The sequence below is a fragment of the Calypte anna genome, chromosome 1, assembly GCF_003957555.1.
Source record: "Calypte anna isolate BGI_N300 chromosome 1, bCalAnn1_v1.p, whole genome shotgun sequence".
Classification (NCBI taxonomy): domain Eukaryota; kingdom Metazoa; phylum Chordata; class Aves; order Apodiformes; family Trochilidae; genus Calypte; species Calypte anna.
The window spans coordinates 109,007,521-109,029,021 of record NC_044244.1 but is presented as its reverse complement, the minus strand read 5'-3'; the positions used below and the strand labels follow the sequence as shown (position 1 = coordinate 109,029,021).

General features: G+C 40.5%; 1 protein-coding gene across 1 annotated transcript; it reads right to left on the bottom strand.

Annotated features, from left to right (window-relative positions):
- Nucleotides 1–880: 880 nt before the first annotated feature.
- Nucleotides 881–15,700, bottom strand: ETS2 (ETS proto-oncogene 2, transcription factor). The gene is made up of 10 exons (XM_030469291.1): nucleotides 15,293–15,700; nucleotides 11,752–11,823; nucleotides 8,733–8,853; nucleotides 6,781–6,900; nucleotides 6,146–6,346; nucleotides 5,212–5,295; nucleotides 4,165–4,407; nucleotides 3,727–3,990; nucleotides 2,900–3,018; nucleotides 881–2,019 (listed from the first exon to the last, which is right to left on the bottom strand). Exons 2-10 carry the CDS (start codon nucleotides 11,821–11,823, stop codon nucleotides 1,804–1,806), a joined length of 1,440 nt encoding a protein of 479 aa, XP_030325151.1. The 5' UTR covers nucleotides 15,293–15,700; the 3' UTR covers nucleotides 881–1,803.
- Nucleotides 15,701–21,501: the final 5,801 nt, after the last annotated feature.

The following is a 21,501-nucleotide window of genomic DNA, read 5'->3' as shown; positions in this document are numbered from 1 at the left end:
AACTACCAGTTTACACACAGATTCACAACACAGTGTAAAACTGCTAGTTTTCTCCCAGAGGCCCAACATAAGACCATTAACTTTAATTTATATCTAAATACAGGGTCATTGCATACACTTAGTTTGGTTGAAGGGTACCACCCTATGCACTCTTGCAGAATTTTCTCCAGAAAGTTCCCTTTCCTAGTAAATCTCTGGCTGGTTTGGGTTGTTTTTTTATGCTGGTTTAAAGTGGGTGGGTGGTTAATGGACATGGGTGGAATCAGCAAATAAACAAAAAAGAAACTCCCCTGAAACTGTCCAAATTAAAAAGCAGACGTGCTGTTTTCTTGCTCAAGAGGTTTTAATAAAGACTCATATTTTTAAACCTCTGACATTGTACAACACATTTAAATGTACATCAAGCTCAGATAAAAAATAAAGCTTTCTTACAAAGTACATTTTTCCAGTGAATTTTTTTTTTGCAGTAAAAATAGCTGCTACATAAATCCTCCTGATCTTTGAAAAGGAGTCACAGTTATTTCCAAAAATAGAATTCATATTTTAATCATACAGGATAAACTGCAGGAAGAGAAAGAATTCAACTGAAAAAATAAGGCTGTATATAAATTCTTTTTTAAAAGGGCATGCATAGAAGTTGAAAAACATATGCCATTTATAAAGGAAAAAAGGTAACTTTATCCATATTAATATTTTCATTTTCAGTTACAGAAACCACAAACAGGCCCTTTACATCCCAGACTATAACATCAGTTTCTTGTAAAAATGCCAAAATGCACAAAGAATTGCCAGCTTGAGTCTTGGCAAAATACTGAGCCAACCCTCCTTTCCCCACCCCCCGCCCCCCACCTCCCACCCCTCCATTTCATATTATAGGCATACCATATGCATGCATACTGAGCACATATGTTGTCTTTCAGGCCAATTAAATATTTGCAGAAGGTTGCATATCCTAGACAAACATGAAAAAAATTGATAAATTTACATTCATCCTATTTAAAAACACACATACAATTAGTTTAATTTACACTATACAATATCTGTTAAATAGGAATATTACAGAGTTTCAAAAAGGATCAGAGAATATATACAAACTGAATATTGAAATGGTATGATTTTCCTTTCCTTCCTTAAAGGGTTTTTTGTTTTTGTTTTTCTGTTAACAGTTGCTACATCTGGTTTTGGACAGAGTGTTAATGTACCTATACAGCACATTTCTGGAGTCATAGTAATAATAATAATAAAACATGCTTTAGAACAAAACTAATATCAATCCTCCTTACTGCTCATTTAAAATAAATTATTTTGTTGTGGTGGGGTTTTCTGTTGCCTTTTTTTTTTTTCTTAATTTAATAAATTGAATGATACAAGACATAAGCACAGGTGATGGTATTTTAAAACAGCTGAGCAATGCTTCTGCTGTACCACTGGTTTCTCATCCAGCCTTTGGTTTTAAAGCCAACCCACTGTAACATGGCAGTGTAAGTAGCTAAAACACTTTATACGGCAGTACAGGTCGTCAAAATGCTTAATCTGAGAGCATTTCCATCTCTTCATGACAGAGCTGGGGTCTGTGCTGACTTCCATGCTTCTCAAGTGCCCGTCACGGCAACCCCCGAAGCCACTGATGAAATAAGGCCACTTCCTTCCAGCTCTCCCTGGTTACAAAATTGGCTAAAGGTCCTTATTTCCCAAGAGTTGCACCCATCCAAAGCAGCCAGAAGAACTGACTGCAGATGGTCACCAGACACAGTCCCACCAAACACGTGGATCTTCAGCCCTGCAGCATCACCTCCTCGGGGCTCAGTCCTCCGTGTCGGGCTGCACCCCCAGCATTGCGTGCAGCTCCTCCGCCGTGTACCCCAGGAGGTTCTGCAGGTCACAGACGAAGCGATACACGTAGCGTTTCCCTGAGGTCTTGTGGATGATGTTCTTGTCATAATAGTAGCGTAGGCCCCGGCTGAGCTTCTCATAGTTCATTTTTGGCTTGTTTTTCCTCCTTCCCCACCTCCGTGCCACCTGTCAGTCCAAGAAGAAAGCAGAACGCAAAGGGTTTACTCAAGTCGCCGCCTTCTAACTGGTGGCTCACAAATGCAGTTATTAAAACCCTTTCTCAGACAGAGCATTTAATGTGCTTTGAACGTCCCAAACTCATGTAAGAGAAGAGGCGGACATGCTGAGACAGCCATCAGCAGCTTCAGGAGAAAGCAAATATCAGTGAAAAAAAATCCCTTTGTAGCAGATGGGCCAAAGCATGTTTAAGATCAAGTTTATGGGAAATACAGTCTCTTCACTCAGAAGACACCATGTAAGCATTCAGTTGCTGTAAAGCTCTCTAAGTGGAAGTTGAAGTTAATGATTCTCCCCTGCCCCCTCCTCCTTTTTTTTTTTTTCCTAACAAAGGATTCAGTGGACTTGATATCATGTCTCTTAACACAATACTTTTCCTACCAGTAGCAGTGTCAGAAAATGAAAATGCTTTGTTCATACTTAATGACTAAAAATTCCCAAAATATTTTAAAAGCAGCACTACTATATTTGCTGTACCTCTAAAAGCACAGGGAGTGCGTTTTCCTCACACCTTGGTGCAATCCCAGACATTGTTGATTCAACTGCATTCAGTAAGCTAATTACAGTATTACACTGTCAAGAGTACTAACTTTGTATACTACCTTCAAGCTACACAACGTGTTCTCCTAATTACAAATAAACACTGGTAACCTTGGGTGGGAAGGGAAGGGGGAACATCTCACAGTAATCCTGACGGTACAGTAAAGCATTTGCAGATGAAGAGATTTCAGTAAGTGTCTGATCTTGTAAAGGCAGTATAGTCACAACTAGGACCACAGATGGCAGATCAGATCCTAAATCTTTTTCTTCATCACAATTAGCCACATACCTCATCTGGGTCAGCAAGTTTAAATTCCCATCCATCTCCAGTCCAACTAATGAATGATTGACAGGACTTGTCAGTCAGTAACTCCAGAAGGAATTGCCATAACTGTATAGGTCCACTGCCTGTCCAAAGAAACACAGTGGGAAAAAATCTCAAATTAGTACTTCTGTAAGCTCTTACCACAACCAATATATGTCACAACTAATATATGTGACCATACTCATGTCAGAGGATAAATCTCATGATTATGCTGATTTACTTATTTTTTTAATATTAAAGATTTATCTCTGTAATGCACATCTGCTTATAAACACAGTAAAATGAAAGTAAGTCAGCTTTTTCCTGGGAATGCAAAATTTGACATAAATTATGCTTTCCCTTTTATATGGATTCCTTACCCCTCACTCCACCTCCCATCAGCTGCATTTCAAGACTTTGCCCTGTTCTGCAATTCTGGGCTCGGCAAATATTCTAGAGGAAATCTGATTTGAGCAAGGACTACAGAGGAAGGTGGTCTTAACAGGCAAGCCAACACCTGCAGAAACTCCCAAGTGTGAGAGATTTTGCCCAAGTTTCCTTCCTTTTTCAAACAGACCAAAAAGCTCATTTGACTTTTACATGTTCTTATATATCTGCCTGTTCTTGCTTTAGATGGATAGTCCTATGAGACTTCCTTTAGTAACATTTAAAGTTGAAACCCTTCCTCAGCACTGGTCTGTAAGTTGTGAGGCATCCCTTAAAACTATACAACTTTATCACCATGGTACACATTTATAGGGAATACTGATGTTACACAAGAAGAGGAGTGACCATTTCGCTTCAGTACTTACCAGTAAAGCCAGCTAGAATTGCTGCTGGAATAACTGGTTTCCCTTGCTCTACAGGATCACTTCGTTCTTGAATATAGTCTTTGAAAGACATTGTAGGTTTGCTCAGACACAAGGACTGGCTACAGTCATCTTCAAAGCTCTCATAGGATGGCACACGCTGTAAATCCACTAATGACGACTGGCTGTTCCAGGACTGTAGCATTGAGTCTGAGCTTTCATAACTTTCTGCACCACTGTCACTGGATTCATGTTCCCTAAGCTTACCTTTATAAAACAACAACAAAACAAAAACAAAAAAAAAGAGAAAGAGAGAGAGAAGTGTTGGTGTTTCTTTTTCTCCCTCTCAATCTAGGCTGTAAATATAAATCATGCAAAGGAAGAAAAGACGTACAAGAATATGGCCTTGGACCCATAGTTGTAATGCAAATAATGACTCACCAGAATTATCTATCAGCAAGTTCAGATTGCTTCTTGGAAAATCTTGATTTACTGCACAGTAGTTCACACCAACAGCATCTGCTTGGGTTTTAGGGAACAATGAAAACTCTTGCTCTGGACTGAGGAGATTTGGTCCTGTGGAAGTCTGACAGACATCAGTAAGAAGACCAGGTTTGGGATAACCAAGGGGTTTAGGGTATCCAGGCATCTGCATTCCGTAGGAGTTCTGATCTACATTAACACCTGAAGAAAGAAATAAAAGAATGAATTGTTTTTCTTTATGGTCCCACAGACTAATTAATACACCTCCAGCACCTTACTACAGCTTGCCACCAAAAAGTAGTTTTCCTAGGAAAATCTAACTAAGAAGGAGTGACAGGTGCTACAGACCTTTTGGAAAGGCTACTGAAGCCAGTGAGAAGATCCCCATCTAATGGCCTCTGAATCAGATGTTGTAGCCCTCTCTCTGTAACTTGCTGACCACAAATATGTTTATTGTTTGTTCTTCAAGGAAACTACAGGGCTACAGAAAAAGCTTCAAAAGCTTACGTGGTTTTGAGTAAGGCCCTCATCATTAAGTGATGTAATAAGCTTGAGCTGGAGATTGGCTGTGGTAAAATGAAATACAACACCAATCAATCAGAGAAACCTAGCACTGCATTCCATACACTTTCAAAAGCTGTATTATGCTTCCACAGTCCTCAGAAAGTCCTGAATATAGCTCCAACTGCTCCCTGAGGATGCTAGTTTTATACTCTGTTTGTTAGAGGTGGGAGTGGTCATTCTGTTCCACAGATGTAGGCTTTGGCATACCAAGAGGAAATCTGATTTTCTCAAAGCCTTTGCTCTTCAAAAGATTTCCTATATGAATTAGATGACAAACAATACTAGGAAAGAAGGCTGTAGCAACTCAAGTCAAGTGTTCTCCTCAAGCACAGTAATTCTTTTGGTCTTTTTTTTTTTTTTTTTTTTTTTTTTAACTGGAGTCCATGGAGACATGCTTAGAATAGATGCAAAAGATGATGTCAAATTTACTAAAATACTTACTTAAGGAGTTATTGTTGACCCAGTGAGGAACGGAGGTGAGATGAGAGTTCTCCACATACTGATCCTGTGTTTTCTCTTGGCTGTCTGGGAAGAGAAATAAAAAAAAAAAACAACAAAGAAACACAATTTGGTTTTACAGTTTCAAAGATCTGACCTGTATGCCACAAAACATTTGAGTCTCCTGAGTATTTTCAAGTCATCATTCATATAAATTTTACTAATGTATTACATAGCACTCTCTCCCTTAAAAAAAACCAAAAACCAAAACACCTCAAAAAACCCCAACACAAAACAAAACACCAAAAAGCCAAACCAACTTTCAGTCAGCTTAGAAACCATCATACCAACTGAGTGTTAACATAAAACAAAATTCAGAAACAACAATAACTGCAGTGTGTTTTAATGTCCAAGTATGCAACTACTGAATGTAACACTCCAAATCCAATGGAACTTGCAGAGCACTGCATGCAGGGTTTTAGCAATACCAGTGTCCATGTAAGACACTTCTAGGTGCCTTGGATTTCTTTATATTTGTTCATTGAATTACCTCAAAACACTACAATAAGGGGAAAAAATGGAAAATTTGTTATAAGAAATGAACAAATTTTGCCCAGCTCCTATTTTTTTTTAATGGTTTATTGCTGTGTCTTATCCTTTTTATTTATTTCAATGACTATTGCAAATTAAAACCTGGCTGCAATAAGAATTCAGTCTGGATATGGAATGATTTCTGCAAATAGCTGCATCTGCACTTTGTGTACAAAGGATGTACTATTAGTTGTAATAATGATTTTATTATCCAAGCTTAAAAGTTAATTTTGAGTTTTCATATGTAATAAAAGCCCTTTATAGTGAAACAAGTGTTGAAAGAGTTCCTTTTCTGTTTCTGTTAGAAGTACCTTAAAACAAAAACTGTGTTTGCCTCTTTAACTACCTTTTATCATCTGTTCCAGGTGTTCCCACAGAATATCACCCACATAGTCAGGTGCCAATTCCAGGAAACGCTCCTTGCCCAAGCTGCACAAATCTTGGCCACTCATAAGAAACTGATGGAAGTTCACGTTTGCCAAGCTGAACTCATTGGTAGCCCATGAAAGCCACTGGCAAACTTGCTGTTCAGTCCACAGCCAGGGATCTGCAAGACACAAAGTATCCTTCATTTAGACATAACTCCTGACTTCTTGTCAAATAATCTTCATTAGAATGCAGTGAATGACAAAGATGTGTTAATACAAGTTACTGAGTTGTGAATGAATTCAGAACGAATTTAATCTTGAATTTAAAGAAAGAAAAATCTGAACCCAGTCCCCTGTTTTCCCTTCTTCATTTACTTGTAAGCAGAGATGTCCTCAGCTTACTTGATTCTCTCTTATGCTGCCAAAGCATGAGCTCTCCATGCACCCATTTTTAATACCAGCAAGTCTGGTCTTTCCAAGTCAAGCTGTGCCAGATTCACATAGGATTCATTCTTGTATTTCCTACTGACATCATTCTTTCTCTTTTGAAAGAGCCGCTATTCAGCGTCCTCCTTAGCATTAAAAAAAGAGCTTATAAATAGAAAACACTTACTATTTGGGATACCCAGCCGACACTGTTCCTTTGTGAAACCACTGAAAGTATCTTTCAAGGCCTGACTCATCACAGCCTTACTGCACGGGGTTAACAGAGGCAATTCACAGTTGTTCGACTCTACAAAAAAGAAAAGGGGTGGAGGAGAAAGAGAAGACACATTAACTTTTAGACCAGTGAATGGAGTGATAGTGCTATTTGAAGAATATGAAAGGGATGCTAGAAATCAAGTGTTTTTTAAAAAAGGAAACAGACAATGTAGATTTTCTGATATATTAAGCCGTTGACTTGATATATCAAGACTGAAATCTCTGTGTTACTGGTTTGATAATATTGCATCATGCTAAATTGAAGGTTTGCAGATTCCATCATCTAGATCCTCCTTTACTCTTAGCAGTTACATAAGGTGTTCCTGTTGCATAGATTTTTATTTTTTTTTTGAGAGTAACAGTATATGAAATATGAAACTGTTGATTGCTATTTTGCCATCTGCATTTTGAACTTCAAGTCCCCTGTAACTCCTGACAGCCTTAGTTTGAGAGCTAAGCAACTGACAGCAGGGTTCTGAAGAACCAACTTGCACTGATGAATACTGCTTTCCAATTGGCTGTATTTCAGACCTTCCCATGCATCTCTCAATCACCCAAATTTATGGTGCAATAGACTATTCTATCAACTGGGGCAAAGCTAGTACCCAATGCCCAGATAATGCAACCAAATCCAAAGCCCACATCATCCTGTGCAGCTATAAATTACTAATCTGCCTAACTAATTTTTAAATTTGCAAGCAGGTCCCATTTTAAGGACAAATTTGGCTGCCACTCAGCCTTTCATAGCAGGCAGTTTTCACTAGAAGATACCTCCTTTTACTCAGAAAGAAGAACAAAGCTGAAGAAAGGCAACCCCACTGCCTAGATGTTCCCAATTAAGAAGCCTTTTATTGATATTTTCTTTGTGATTGGTGTAATTAAGGAAGGGGTAATTTGAAGACAGTTCAGCCCACTCGCTACTGCACCCCTGAACATTTTCAAGCCTCTGAAAACTTGCACACAGGTAGCATTGGAAGGAGCTATGGCAGAGGCATGTAACGGTGGCAGGGCAAATAAAACTGGCAGATTAAGTCAGGTCATCAAGCTGTGCAGCTCTTCTCATTTTCCTAGACTATCTACAGGCTCCACTTGACCCAGCAAGTTGAGCTCATTACCAGCCCGTCCTGAACTCCTGTTTTTACCACACCCATCCTCAGTATCTGCTAGCACTTGCTTTGCTGGCCAAAGTGAGTGGCTGATTAGAATCACACTGGAATCACACTGGAACAAAGGACTGGTGGTTTTCAGAGGTTTGAGGCTTTTTTTTTTTCCTTCCCTAAGGGAAGATTAAAGGTAGTTTCAGGTAAAAAATCTACATTGTGGTCAAAACTACCTGTTTTGTCAGGGATTTTAGGCAAGGAGTTTGAGAACTTTTAGTAGGTATTCTCCTATATGAAGACCCACATGAGGATCTGTAAGCATCCCCACCTCTGTTCTTAAGGTAAGGAGTAAAACAGACCAGGGGGGATAGTGAGGGAGCAAAAGATTCTGTGTTCTGGGATTTAACACCAGAGGGTCAAGAAAAGAGCTTGCAGAATATATGCAACATCTCAGCCATAAGTAAGATGTAAGTTTAAATACACATAATTTTTTTTTTAATTAAAAAAAGTTTACTCTCTCTTAGGTCTGGTTTAGTATGTATTAAGCCCTCTTCCAGGAACTGTCAGTTTATTAGGCTACCAAATCCCAGTTCCTGATCCTTTTCAGTACAGAGCAACTATCAGCAGAGCAACTCACATGGATAAAATCAAGTACAGACTAATGGTCTGGGTACTAAAAAAAATTATTTTGGGGGAAACCTATGTTGCACTTGCAAGAGTGTATTTCTTTCTGACTGGACTAAGGAACAAAGTGAAGAGTTACCATAAGAAGTAGAATCAAATCCTGTTGGCACTTCTTGAAGTGTCTGATCTTCATTTAGTGAGAAAAAATATCCAGCAAAGAGGGAGTTGGAACTATCAAAGGTGTCAAATGCTGGTTGACGCTGTAAAGCAATAGAACAAATAAAAAACAACGTGAGCATTTTGCTAGAGCAATTGCTAGGAAGTGGCTGGGTTAAGTTTCCTAGATTTGAAGATCATGCATAACCACTATCTTGATCGCATAGCTTCTTGTACATGAATACAACCAACATTCAGACCACAGTGCTAGGTGGGTGGTATGTACTGCAGGTTATAGTAAAGCCAAGTAAGGTTATTCTTAGTTTTCCTGTAATTGAGACTTTAACAATAGAGAATGCATGTGTGTTTATATATATATATATACACACATATTTATTTCCAGGTATATTTTAAAGAAATCCTAATATCCTTAACCCTTTAAACTGACTATCCATTGGATAAGTACTTAATGTCAGAGGCAGGATCAGCAATTTTTGTTTTTAATTTGATCTGAATAACATCACTGGAGCTATACAACCAACTTTTATATTTCTGAGTTCCCGGATTTGCCACCCATTACATTTTGTTGTCTTTCAAGTGTTCAGGTGTCCAGTGAAGCACTGCTAGTTTCATTATACAGAAAGGGATAAAAAGGACTAAATACAAATGTTCCAGATAAAAGGAGATTCTACTGATGTACTGGCAATATTCAATAAATACTGTTACATTTTGAAAACCTAGCTTCTTTCAAGTCTGGCTTGTGACAAAGTATGTTAGAAATATAAAGTACTTTTACTAGATTGCCCCCATCCACCCTCCCTCCCCCCCCCTCCAAGTCACACTGTTCTTTTGGGGGGCTTGAGGGTATGTTACCAGAGGAGGAAATAACTTTAAAAACAACTTATGCAACTTGTCTGTTAGTCACAAGGAAACAGTATCTGTAATATCTCCAGGCATGGATGGATAAAAGTTGCTACTGAGATAAGCACCCGAGGATAAAACATTGTTCTAGAGAGCTACAGCACCTTCACAGCAGCTACTGCAGTTCAGGAAGCTGGAGACAAAGGCAACTGACAAATGCTTATTTATTTTTGGTATCCATTGGTCTGCCAACTTATGCCAAAGCAGAGGATTCATCTTAGGGCAAGGCACAGATTTTTCAGAGCAGGATTCATGTATGATGCAAAAGCAACCTCAACTCTATTTCTAGAATAGCAAATAGGCATTAATGCTTCCTCACATTCCCCAATTTTCCTTTTTATGTCACCACAAAGCTGCAAGTGGCTTGTAGTCTTTTTGCACCAGGTGCCTTTTATGTGCTGTGTGTCATCCCCCTCCTCAATCTCCTCAGATTACATTAACTCCAGTAAGAAACTACAAATCATAATTTTTCAGTTGTAATTTTTCAGACAAGCTGCAATGCATCCTAGTAAATACATTATAAATGTATATATTTGAAAGGAGAAAAAAAAGAGAAAAGAAAAAAAGAAAAAAAAAAGCTGATAAACAGTAGCATGCCTCCAGGAGTTAACTGGGTTTGGAAATACCCATTGACCAGCTGAGATAAATAGGGAACAGTTGGTTCAGGTACCCACCAAAACTAGGCAAGTCAAAGTGAGCCTATGGAAGGGGTCACATCCAAATGAAACAAGTTAATAACAATTGCCAAATCTGCTAGTAAAAGATTCTTTATACATTACTAGATAAAAGCACTGACTCATTGCTAGTACCTAAAAGAAAGGGCAAGTTCTTTCAACACAATCTGGAAACTCCTGCGTTTTGTGTAAATAGCTGACCCTTATCCTGAGTCACTGGAAAAAATGCCGTGGCATGCGAATGAGTAAAATCCATACTGTGCTGGTTTCATATTTCAAAAAGGAGAAAAATAATGTTTAAGCAGGTCTGTGATTTGATAATAGTAAAAAAAAGGGGGGGGAGTAGAATAAATACTGCTTCCCTATCAGTTATGCAACATTTTATTTAGCTTTTCTCTAGAAGAGTAATAATTACAGAACAAAATTTAAAGAAACATGAACAGCAACAAAACAGTAGAATATAGGTTTTGATTTTGACTTAATTATATGACAAATGAACACTGAATAACTATCTAGAACAACCACTGTGTTAAAGAGCACACAGCTGTTATGTAGAAAGATGACTTTCGGATTTTGTTCTTGTTGGGGGCAAAAGAGAAAGGAAAGAGGGGACAAAAAAGATCAGAGAAGTTAGCATAATACCCTCTCACTAACTGGTGAGATGTGAGGTGTTTTGATACTTCAAAACATGGACATTCCACAAGGTTATGAGAGCAGAAAGTGTCTGCCTAAATTTTATTTGGTTTGCATTAATCAGTGTTGTGCCGAAAATTGATCATGGGATTAAAAGGCAACTTGCCCGAATAAGGATGGGTGATGAGGAGGGAAGCCCTTAAAGTCTGAGCCTTTACAGTCAGCTTCTCATTTATCTTTGGTTGGTAATTTCCTTTCAAAACAAGGTATCATACACAGTCTGTCTAAAGATAAAATGCAATGCAAGAAAATAACCTGTTTTTTTCATGCAATGCTCTTGAATGAATCAGACTTAGTCAGTCATATCAGAACAACCCTCTGTCAGTCTCATCAAGTTGAAGATGTAAAGACCATCCCTACTGCTTTTCCTGCAACCTTTATTTAGGCTAAAGTTGCACCAACTCAAACAATTTTGAGCTCAGCTCTTGTATATCTCTTACTTTGCCATTCTTAGGATTTGGGTGATAGAGGGAGGGAGTTAGAGGGCTAGGAGTACAAAATTTACATTTTCCTATTTCATCTCTACTGAACTCAGTTGGAACACCCTAGGAACACCTAGAGGTTACAAACAAGTAAGAAAAACCTAAATATCTGTATTCACCATGGCATAGTTACACAATCCCTGTGCTAGCATTAATATGCATACAATCAATGCATTAGCTGGGAGATGCCCCAGTTGGGTTTAGAAGAAGGTGACAGCTTCAGACTACTCACCTTGAGCATTCCTCTGTACATGGTAGACACAGGAGCTACTTGATCCATGTTTCTGATCCCAAAATCACTCATCTGAAAAATGAGAGGGGTCACATGAAAAACATTGCTACTGAGGAAGCAAAAATGTTAACAGATGTATCTCAGTGCTTCAGCACAGACTACAGAACAGCTCTCTCAATGAGATACAGGGAAAGCTTTCCCTCTCATTGCTCACATCCTGGCTACATAGCACAATTCCACTTCTTGCTTATGCAGCTTTTTAACTGGAAGACTTTTCACAGGCATCACTGGAGTTAAAATTTTTAGGATAGAAGCAGATTAGGATTATTAGCTTCTGACAACCAGAGCAAGGGCTTTAAGTAACTCATGAAAAGCCAACAGAAGTCCTTTATCTACCAAATACCTCTTACTTGGAGATGTTTTCCAACTTTCACCCATTAACTTAAGCATTCAATTTGGTGTTCTTTTCGCTTCCTGTGTTCCTGCTCACACACCATGATTCACTTTGGACTTTGGCTTTCAAAGGGTGGAAGAGAAGGAACAGAGACCATAATACACCTTCATGTACTAATATTCACTACTTTCACCCTTTTGTGATTAATCATTGAAGCCAATACCCAGTATTAGCAACCTGCTACCTTCCCTAGGCAAAGCATCTCCAGCCCACGTTATCTTGCATATTCTGTAAAAGTGGCACTAACATGTTTATAAAGCTTTAGAGGGTCTAAGTTCAAATTAAAAAGCTGATGATGGGACCACCATCAATACATTCATGTTCATGAAATCTAAGTTATACTATGTTGCCTGTATTACCGGGAACAGGATTTTGTATCACATGTTCTCCTATATATCACTAGAGGAAAAATATAAGATTCATATCCTTTTACTGACCTAGAGGAGAGATCAAATATAAGGAATAAAGCCAGATTTATGCCTATTGTTCAGGTTTATTGTGATGCTGTAATTCAGGTGTCAGTGAACAATGCCTAACCAAATTATACTGTGGCAAAGTTGTCTTTAAACAATTTTTCCCCTCCATCTTCACAGGACTTGGAAAAATTCTCTTAGTTTACAGAAGCTGTCTTAAAATGTGCATTTCTATTCAAATAGTCACATAGAACACTATTAATATTTCTACAAAAGTGTGATCACTTATTACAAGGAAGTTCTCTCACTAGCCTTGTTAACACAATGAGCAATAAAAATACAATCTTAAACTCGGCGAAAGATGGCAAATTAGGAGCTAAACAAAAAAGTCCAGGCTACTAAAATGACAACATATGCAAAAGCTGTCCATATAAGAAAAGAGGAAAATAAAAACATTTAACAGCCAAGGAACCCTTTCATCCTCTTATATAGTCCATTGCTTAAAAATAGAGTCCTCAACCTGAAAGGCCCATTTCAACTTCATTGCTATTAGCCATATTGGGTTTTATCATTAAAATAAAATAAATCAACTGAATATGAAAATAATAGTTAACTTATACAATATTAATGTTACCCCAAAGTGCAGTCTTGCAAATGATGGTTTTTACCTCAAAATAGCATGTACAAATATTTGATCTAAATTGCACATCTCATTGAGCAGAAAAGAATTCTACACAGCATGAGTCTCACTCAGCAAGCATCCTACTCTTTTCATTAAATCTGCCACAGTTTTAACAACTGTTTATCCTTATATTCTGCTGGGCTTTAAAAAAGTATATGGCAATTTCTAACATCCTTTGTTTTGCTGTTGAAATCTGAAACCTGCTGTGATAGCTAGGGATAGCTAGCTGAATGCCTTGCCAATTGCAAAGTATCTGTGAAAACATTATATGTATTTTCAAGTAAGCTTTTATCTGAACCCCAGTTAGGACTCCAAGTAAGATTTCTGACACTTTCATGTGTAATCTTGGCCTCTACTCAAATTCTGTTAGAATCATCACCACTGACTAAAAAGTACTGGGATTCCCTCCTTCCTGGGTTTTTTTTTTTCTTTAGAAATGTTTAGGGTCCTGAGACAAAAGGTTTATAAGAAGTCTTCATTACATGGCGTTGCTGATTAACCCAAGTCACTAGTTCTCTATGCTAGGCTGCCTGTTTGTCCTGTGGCCTTGTTCTGTGCACTTACATAGCCTCTGAAAAATGAGAGACTCGATCAGAACTCACAGGAAAATCTTTAGCATGTTTTGTAAGACTTCAGTTTTCTTCTATCAACCAAATCTCTCATTCTGCTATGAATTTCTACAGCTTTTGCTCATTGTGCATCAGCTTCTTTCCCATCAGCAGTACTAGTTTTAAGCCCTGAGACCCGAAACCCTCACACAGGCTATCACAAGACAAACAGAACTGAACAGGCACCGTGGTTTTCCATGACACCAAGGGTTAAAGCTGGCTTTATGCCAGACATAGAAAGCTGATGTTTAAGTTCAGAAAAGACACTACCAGCAGGGCATGGTGTGACTGGGCCTCACTTCCAACTCCCCCACTAATGCTGATGACTGCTACTTGCCAGCTATAATTGGTTTAACTGGCAGGACACCTTCTTCAACACCCCCGCATAGCTGAGTGGGTGAACCAGAACAGGGTCAACAGGATCAGGCACTTATTAACTAATACTCTAGAATTCTGATCAACTTCTTTTCAGCAACAACCTGGTGCTTGCCCACAGCTGGGTTCAGCTGGGAATCATCCAGATGGAGAAATAAACTATGCCAGTGTCCCAGTTCCTGCAACATATCTCCACTATTCTTTTTGTGGTGTTTGGTTGGGGATATTTTGTTTGTTTGTTTAGTTGGGTTTTTCTGGGGAGGCGGATTTTTTAGTTGTTTCTTTTGTTATTATTATTTTGTTGGTATTTGGTCGTGTTTGCGTTTTTTTTGGTTTGGTTTGGGGTTTTTTTTTGAGGGGGGGTGTTTGGCGAAGGGACCGTTGTTTGTTGCTTTGCTTTTAAATTTCAATATCTTCAGATAAAAATTATTTTTGTACTGATAGGTTAAGAGCCAAGCGCCTGCCTTGGGAGCGCTGATCCCCCGTACGACTTATCGGGCTCCCCAAGTGCCGATGGGAGCGATAGCCGAGAGCTGCTATGACTTTTCACACATATGACACACTCGCCCACATAAAAGTTAGATGGGGAGATCATACAGCCCAACATTTTTTAAGACCCTTTAAACTACTAACCAAATCCAGAGTGCCCATTAACCCTTCCCTGCCGGGGGCTCAGCCGCCTCACCCAGGCACCCCACTCCACAGCCCCTCTGGACTCGTCCCCCCCGCCGCCGGCATCAGCTCCGCGGGGTCCCTTCTGTCTCCTCCTGCGCCCGCGGGGTTTGCCCGCTCCCGGCTCCCGGTTCCCGCCATCGCTCTGTGGAAGGCCGTACAGGGGGTCCCAGGGGACGATGCCCGGCTTCCCGGGGTGGCCCATCGCTGAGATACCACCCACCCCCACCCCCCTCGGCGGTCGAACGGCGCGGAACGGGTGGGTGCCTGCGGGCGAGCCGCCCCCTCCCCAGCCTTTCCCTCCCTCCCCTCCCGGCCGCCGCCGCCCCCGCCTCACCTGATCCCCGAGCCCGGTGCTCGCCCGCTCCTCTGCGTCTCTCCCCGACGGCGGCGGGGGCACGGGCAGCAACACACGCAACAGTCCAAAAAAACCGAGGCGCCGCTGCCTTTCCGGGAGCCAAAATATCCTCGAATCTGGCAGAGTCGGCCAACAACAACAACAACAGCAGCAGCAGCAGCAGCAGCGGCGGCGGCAGCGGTAGTGGTGGCGATGGGTTGATCGCAACAGAGAGTCCCCGGAGGAGGAGAAAAGGAGGGCGGGAAGAGGGAAGGCGGGTGCCCGGGTGCGTGGGCGCTGCCCGCCGGATCCGCTGGTACTGCCGAGCCTCTGCTCAGCCGATCCGATCCGATCCGTGCTGTCCTGTGCCGCGCCGCCCGCCTTCGCAGGCGCTCTTCAGCGGGCGGGGGGCGGTGGCGCCGGCGGGTCCCGCCTCCCCGCAAGCCCGGCCCCTCTCACCGCCGCGGTCCCGGTTGTTGTTGTCGTCGTCGTCGTTGCTGTCGCTACGGTGGTGGTGGCCGCGCTGCCGGCTGCGTGGGGGCTGCCACAACGCCGGGTCGTTCTCTCAGCTTCGGCACCTCCTCCCTACCAAGTGCTGCTGGGTGTGGGGTGGGGAAAAGATAATTCTAGCTTCTTGAGACAGAGTTATTTTATTTTATTTTATTTTATTTTATTTTATTTTATTTTATTTTATTTTATTTTATTTTTTATTTTTTTCCCCTGGTTACACAGGAGGAAATTTATGCTGGACGTTTTCCATGCTTATTTTTAATTAATACCTGCTCCTCGAGAGAGATAAGATTAGGAGAATTAACCCATAAAATTGAATCATCTGTATAAAGGGTCTATTTTAATAAGTAAACTATGGCACTTGCTACTATGGAAATTCAGCAATTATGTCACGTTGCATCTTCCATAATTATTTTGGGTAGTTCTTAATATAGACTGTATGCAATCTGAAAGCTATACTAACAGTTTCATCTTAGGAACTGCAGATACTAGTCAGTGCTTCTCACACCTTGAAAAAAATTTGGTAGCCCTCGGAAGGTTGCAAGCAGTTCTGTGCCACCCAAACTTAAAGTTACTTTTAGTTGAATTTATTTTGTCAAAGTGAGTTCCCCCTGAGGGTTTGGAGAGACTCAGTGGACAAGCAGAGAGGAGGCATGAGTTGCTTTTCTTACTCTCTTGCCACATTACCCAGGAATTTACTTCATTTATGTGATGTTAAACACTTTGGGTGTATCCAGCTTGGGAGATCGGGCCTGGCTGTGTGTTGGTTTGGTGTCCTGATGGTGTCTTGCTTTGACATCCATCTGTGTGCTGGCTTTCAAACTGCATGGTCTGGTCTGGAGGAAGCCCTGGTGTGTCTATCCAGCAGCTCTTCTGCTGTGGGTGCCCAGGGGACCTGCAGGGCAGCCCATGTCCTACAGCACCCACTTCACAGGTTACAGGTGCTGTCCTTGGTAGCAATAAAACACCAGAGCTGTAAGGGGTAAACAACCTGGAGCCACGGTTTCTTGTTGCTTCCACCCTCAGCTTCTCTGGATATTCAGTGAGCACCAAAGATGTAAATTGCACTTCCAAAAAGCTTGCTGATACACATTGCTTTGTTTAAACTAGCCCCCATTTCAAATTGATGCTTGAAATTTACTATGGTTGTAAATTTTTCCTGTAATGGGAGCTCAGAAAACTGCTACTTCTCAGCTCTTCACCAGGTTTCAGCTGATCCTTTACTATGTGCCTAAGATGTGATTTTTGCCTTTTGAAAGTCATCGTTTCTGTGGCTGTTGATGGTGCAGTTGTCAAGGCTCTCTCCTTCCATACTTTTCACCTGTTTCTGGCTGTAACAAAAGCTGACCCTTGTAATTTGTTGCCCCAGAGTAAGATTCTCCAATATTTATTCCAAACTCTTCAGAAAACCTTCTCCTTAGGGAAGCAGGGTATGTTTAAGTCCTTAAGGTCAAATGTTACCAGGCAAATTGTGACAGGCTACTTTGAGAGCCTAAAAAAAAGTGTCTTGATTATGCCAATGACATTTCTTACTTTGAGAGAGTCCTGATCTAATAAGGCAGCATCTGTTATAATCCTAAGGGAAACCATTAAAAACTGTATGTCAGCTGCATAGCAATTTTAATTATAGCACTGGCAAAAACAATTATGCCACCCTCTATATACGGAAAACATCTGCCAAAAAGATACGATGAAAGGCTGGGAGTTACTTATTTGTTACTAAACTAATGTTCTGGGATTTAAAGCAAAATTATTAACCTGGCCATATTTTTATCTATTAAATTTCCTATTTTTATAGTAATTCTTCTTCCATAAGAGTATTTAATTTCTTTAAATAATACTTATTTTTAGTATACAAATCCACCATTACTCTATTAGAAGCAGCACATGCCTAGAAGGCTGGAGCACATGATATATGAGGAGGGGCTGAGGGAGCTGGGTTTCATTAGTTTATAGAGGAGCAGGCTAATGGGGAATCTTGTTGCTATTTTCAACTACTTAATGGGAGGTCGTGGCAAAGAAAAAGCCAGACTCTTCTAGAGGTCCACAGTTGCAGCAGGGGAAATGCCAATTGGATATTTGAAACTAAATGTTCTCTGTACAAGTGAAAACTTAATCCATGGAGTCTTAATATCTTCACTGGATAGCACCCTTAGAAACTCCATCAGAAGTTTTGTACATAGATCAGCAGCAAGTTACTCTCAAATTGCGTGATCCTTCTGCACTGCTCATTTTCAAAATGTAAAATATTTAAGAGAGACAGTCAAAGGAAAAAAAAAAGGTTTTGTTTTGGCTGAAAATGCTTCTATAGAGTACCTGTGTGTTTTGTTCTATTTTAGGAATTGTCCATCCCCCTCACAATAGCTTTAGCTCTTACCTGTGTATGTGTTGGCATACTTTCAGAGACAAATGGAACAGTTACATATAAACTTAAGAATAAGTGTGGAATTGAAGCCAAAAAAAAGGCCAGCAAAACTGTTTAGAGACAAAGTTTTGAGCCTCTTTACACAAACAGCTTGACCTGATCCCCTCTCCTTACAGGAGTTAATCCTGTCAGGATCTTTTCTCTTTTTCAGAATCAGCACCATGCTGCTGCAAAATTTTGAGATTCTTTTTTTGTATGGACCCACTTGAGCTTGTCTCTTTTTTTTTTTTTTTTTTTTTTTTCAGGAGTGAGGGAAAAGTACCCTGTGGTACTCAAGAGTAAATTGTCTAGAAAGGTGAAGGGAAAGAAAAGGGATGAAGACTGAAGAATATTGCACTGGGATTCTGGGGTAGTCCAGATAGAAAATAAATTTTTTCAATCCTTCTTCATAGATTTCTGGTTTTAAAGAGGACCCACAGTGCAAGTGGGTGTTCAGGGGTTGTTTCTGTTTTTTAAAATTTGCATTACTCTGCAATGTAATCTGCATCTCAGATGCAGATCTCAGAAATATGCTGGAGAATGACCCTCTTTAATGAATTATGGTGAAGAAACCTGGTAGGTTTTTTTAAGTATGTAAGTCCACAGCACTTTGCACTTAAATCAATTTTCTAAGGGGATAATTTGATCTTGGAATTTGGATTTGAGCAGCTACAATGCTGATTTGTGAGTTCATTTGCAAAGAAAGGGAGGAGGAGGTATGCAGCAACTGATGGTCAGGGCATCCCAGGGAAGGGCTTCACTCAGTGTCTCCACTCTGTATTGTCATTGGGGCCAAGACAGAGCGGGAATAAAATCCAAAAAATGTAGAGGTTTAAAGCACAGAGAGGGAATGTGAGTCGGGAGGTATGTGGAAGAGCTGCATTGCAGCCAGGGCTCTGGAGCAGCTATGACTTACTCCTCCAGAATTTCTCTTGCGCCATGGGAGAGGACACACAGGAGTGAAAACCCTGTCGTGCTGTCCAAGTATGTGTTGTGTGCTCATCTGCATGTTGGCTCAGCTCCTCTCCCTGAGTAGGCTTGGGGTGCACGTGTCCCTCCTCCTCCTCGCATCCCTGCTGCTGCGACCATGGGGAGCAGGGAGACTGTGCTGGGATGGAGCAGCCCTTACCAGGGGAATCCCAGGGGTGTCTGGTGGGTGCTCAGGAGCAGGGTATGGCTGATAGGCCTACACCTCCTCCCACTCCTCCTGGCATCCCTGTGGTACTGGGATGCGTCCTTGTTCATTTGCATTCAGTAATGTAAAGAAACAGTCATCCTGAATTTGAAAGAAAAAGCAAGTTGTGAACCTAAAAGACAATTAACAATGAAGCTCCAGCAGGTTGGTCACAGCTTCAGGGGTCTCATGAAATAAATTTTTTTATTTGAAAAAATAAAAGCACTACTATCTCAGTTTGAAATAGCAACTTCAAACAAGATGCTCTTATGATTGAAACAAAGGATGAAACTGACTCTGCCATTCAGACACAACTAAAGCAAAATATTTATACAGGGATGTGGAAAGGGGGGTGTCAAATGACCTTTCACTCGGCAGTATATTCTTTGCTTGGTGAGGAGGAGGCTATTAAAATACTGACTGTCCCCACAGTTCTCCTCGAAGTGTTTGGTGCACAAAGGGTGACCAAGATAATTTCTGCAAAGGCATCTCCGTGAGTCACAAAGTTTAACAAGTTATTCATGTGCATGTCATTATTCAGAGCACATGCAAACCCATAGTTATAATTACTGCGGAGAAAAAAATACTATGTCAAAATTCTGTCAGCATGCTTGAGCAGTAGCAGAAATTGCTACAATTTGCCCATAAAGCACTACTTTTCACCTTCATAAAACTGCAGGAAATTAAGTAAACAGCCAGCTGCATAAGGTACAAAAATTTGAAGTCCCTATGCTTCTGTTTTTTTAATTAAGTGAAAATGCTACAAGCATGCCTCAAATAATGTTGCCAGTGGACAGGAGACATGCCTGACACATGAACTGTACGATGATGTCTCATATGATTGAAAACCCTAAGCCTTTACTTTTCATACTTAAAGCAGAGGATTAGTTGTTAAACTAACTAGTGCTTAAGAGATTGCTCATACCATTTTGGGTGTATTTAATTAATTTCATGCAGTCTGAGGCATAAAATAAAAAGCACATGCTAATATTTTAAGGCCAAGACTATTCAGAAACAGCAGAGTTTAATAATTGCTTCTGGATGACTGTGTTCAAAGGAGTGCGCTTGAGATTCTTTAGCAACAGAGCTTTTTCTGTTATACTCTGAATTTCATGTACTGCTGGTTTCATTTTAGAATGACATTCCTTGTGTGCAGGCTTAGAGTTCTGTTCAGCTCTCTCATCCTAGTGCTGTGCCCTTCTTCACCACATTTGCTCTCCCACTGGCTTGGGCAGTGGCATATTTTTCTTACCAGTGAGGGCAGTACTTTATCTTATGATGGGCACGGTTCCCTTCTTCTCCTCCTCCCATCACCAAAACACACAGAGGAGTTTTGCATCATTCTTCTGTGGCTGTCCAAGTTGCATGCTGGCACTTGGTAGGCTGTCAGAACTATTTAAAAGCTTACATTAGCTATAGGTATATTGATAATGATGTTTACACCACAGAAAGGGAGAGCCCATTTCAAGCAAGCCTTGCTTGTTGCTGCTGCTTTTCTACTTCTGTAAACGGGGACTGTCTGTGTGAGCATTGGGTGTATTTTTGGAACAAAACTCATGATTTTTTTTCATAGTAACATATATTCCTACATGTAAGTGCCTGAGCCCCAGTATTATAGAATTTATTCTTTTCATGTTTTTCTGTTACCTTCTTTATCACTCTCAACCTACTTCATTCTCATTCCCTACCTTCCAGAGCGAGTTCCCAAGGTGCTTTTTTATCTCACTGGCTCATTTGTGTATCAAGCAGTACAAGCTGAGAGCTGGGTGGTGGCACAACTTGTGGCACATAAAGTTAGCACAGAGCCATATCTAATCTTTCTTTCCGGCAAGAAAATACTATGATTTAATCCATGTGTCCCATTTACTGCATGTTTAGTGGGTATACACATCCTCACATAAAGAGCAGCAGTGAGTCTCATTGAGGTCAGTAAGTAGGAAGAATGTTTTGAAATTCATTCAGAGCCTGGCAGATGCTACATGTTGGGACCTATAGGATATGCATTCTTAAGTACTAAGACTGAGGGAGAAGTTGCTGGCTACTTCCTTGACCTAAAAAAAAATTCAGGTGTAGACTTCTATAGTCAGGACATTTCAACCCACTCTGTGTTGTCTCAGCCTG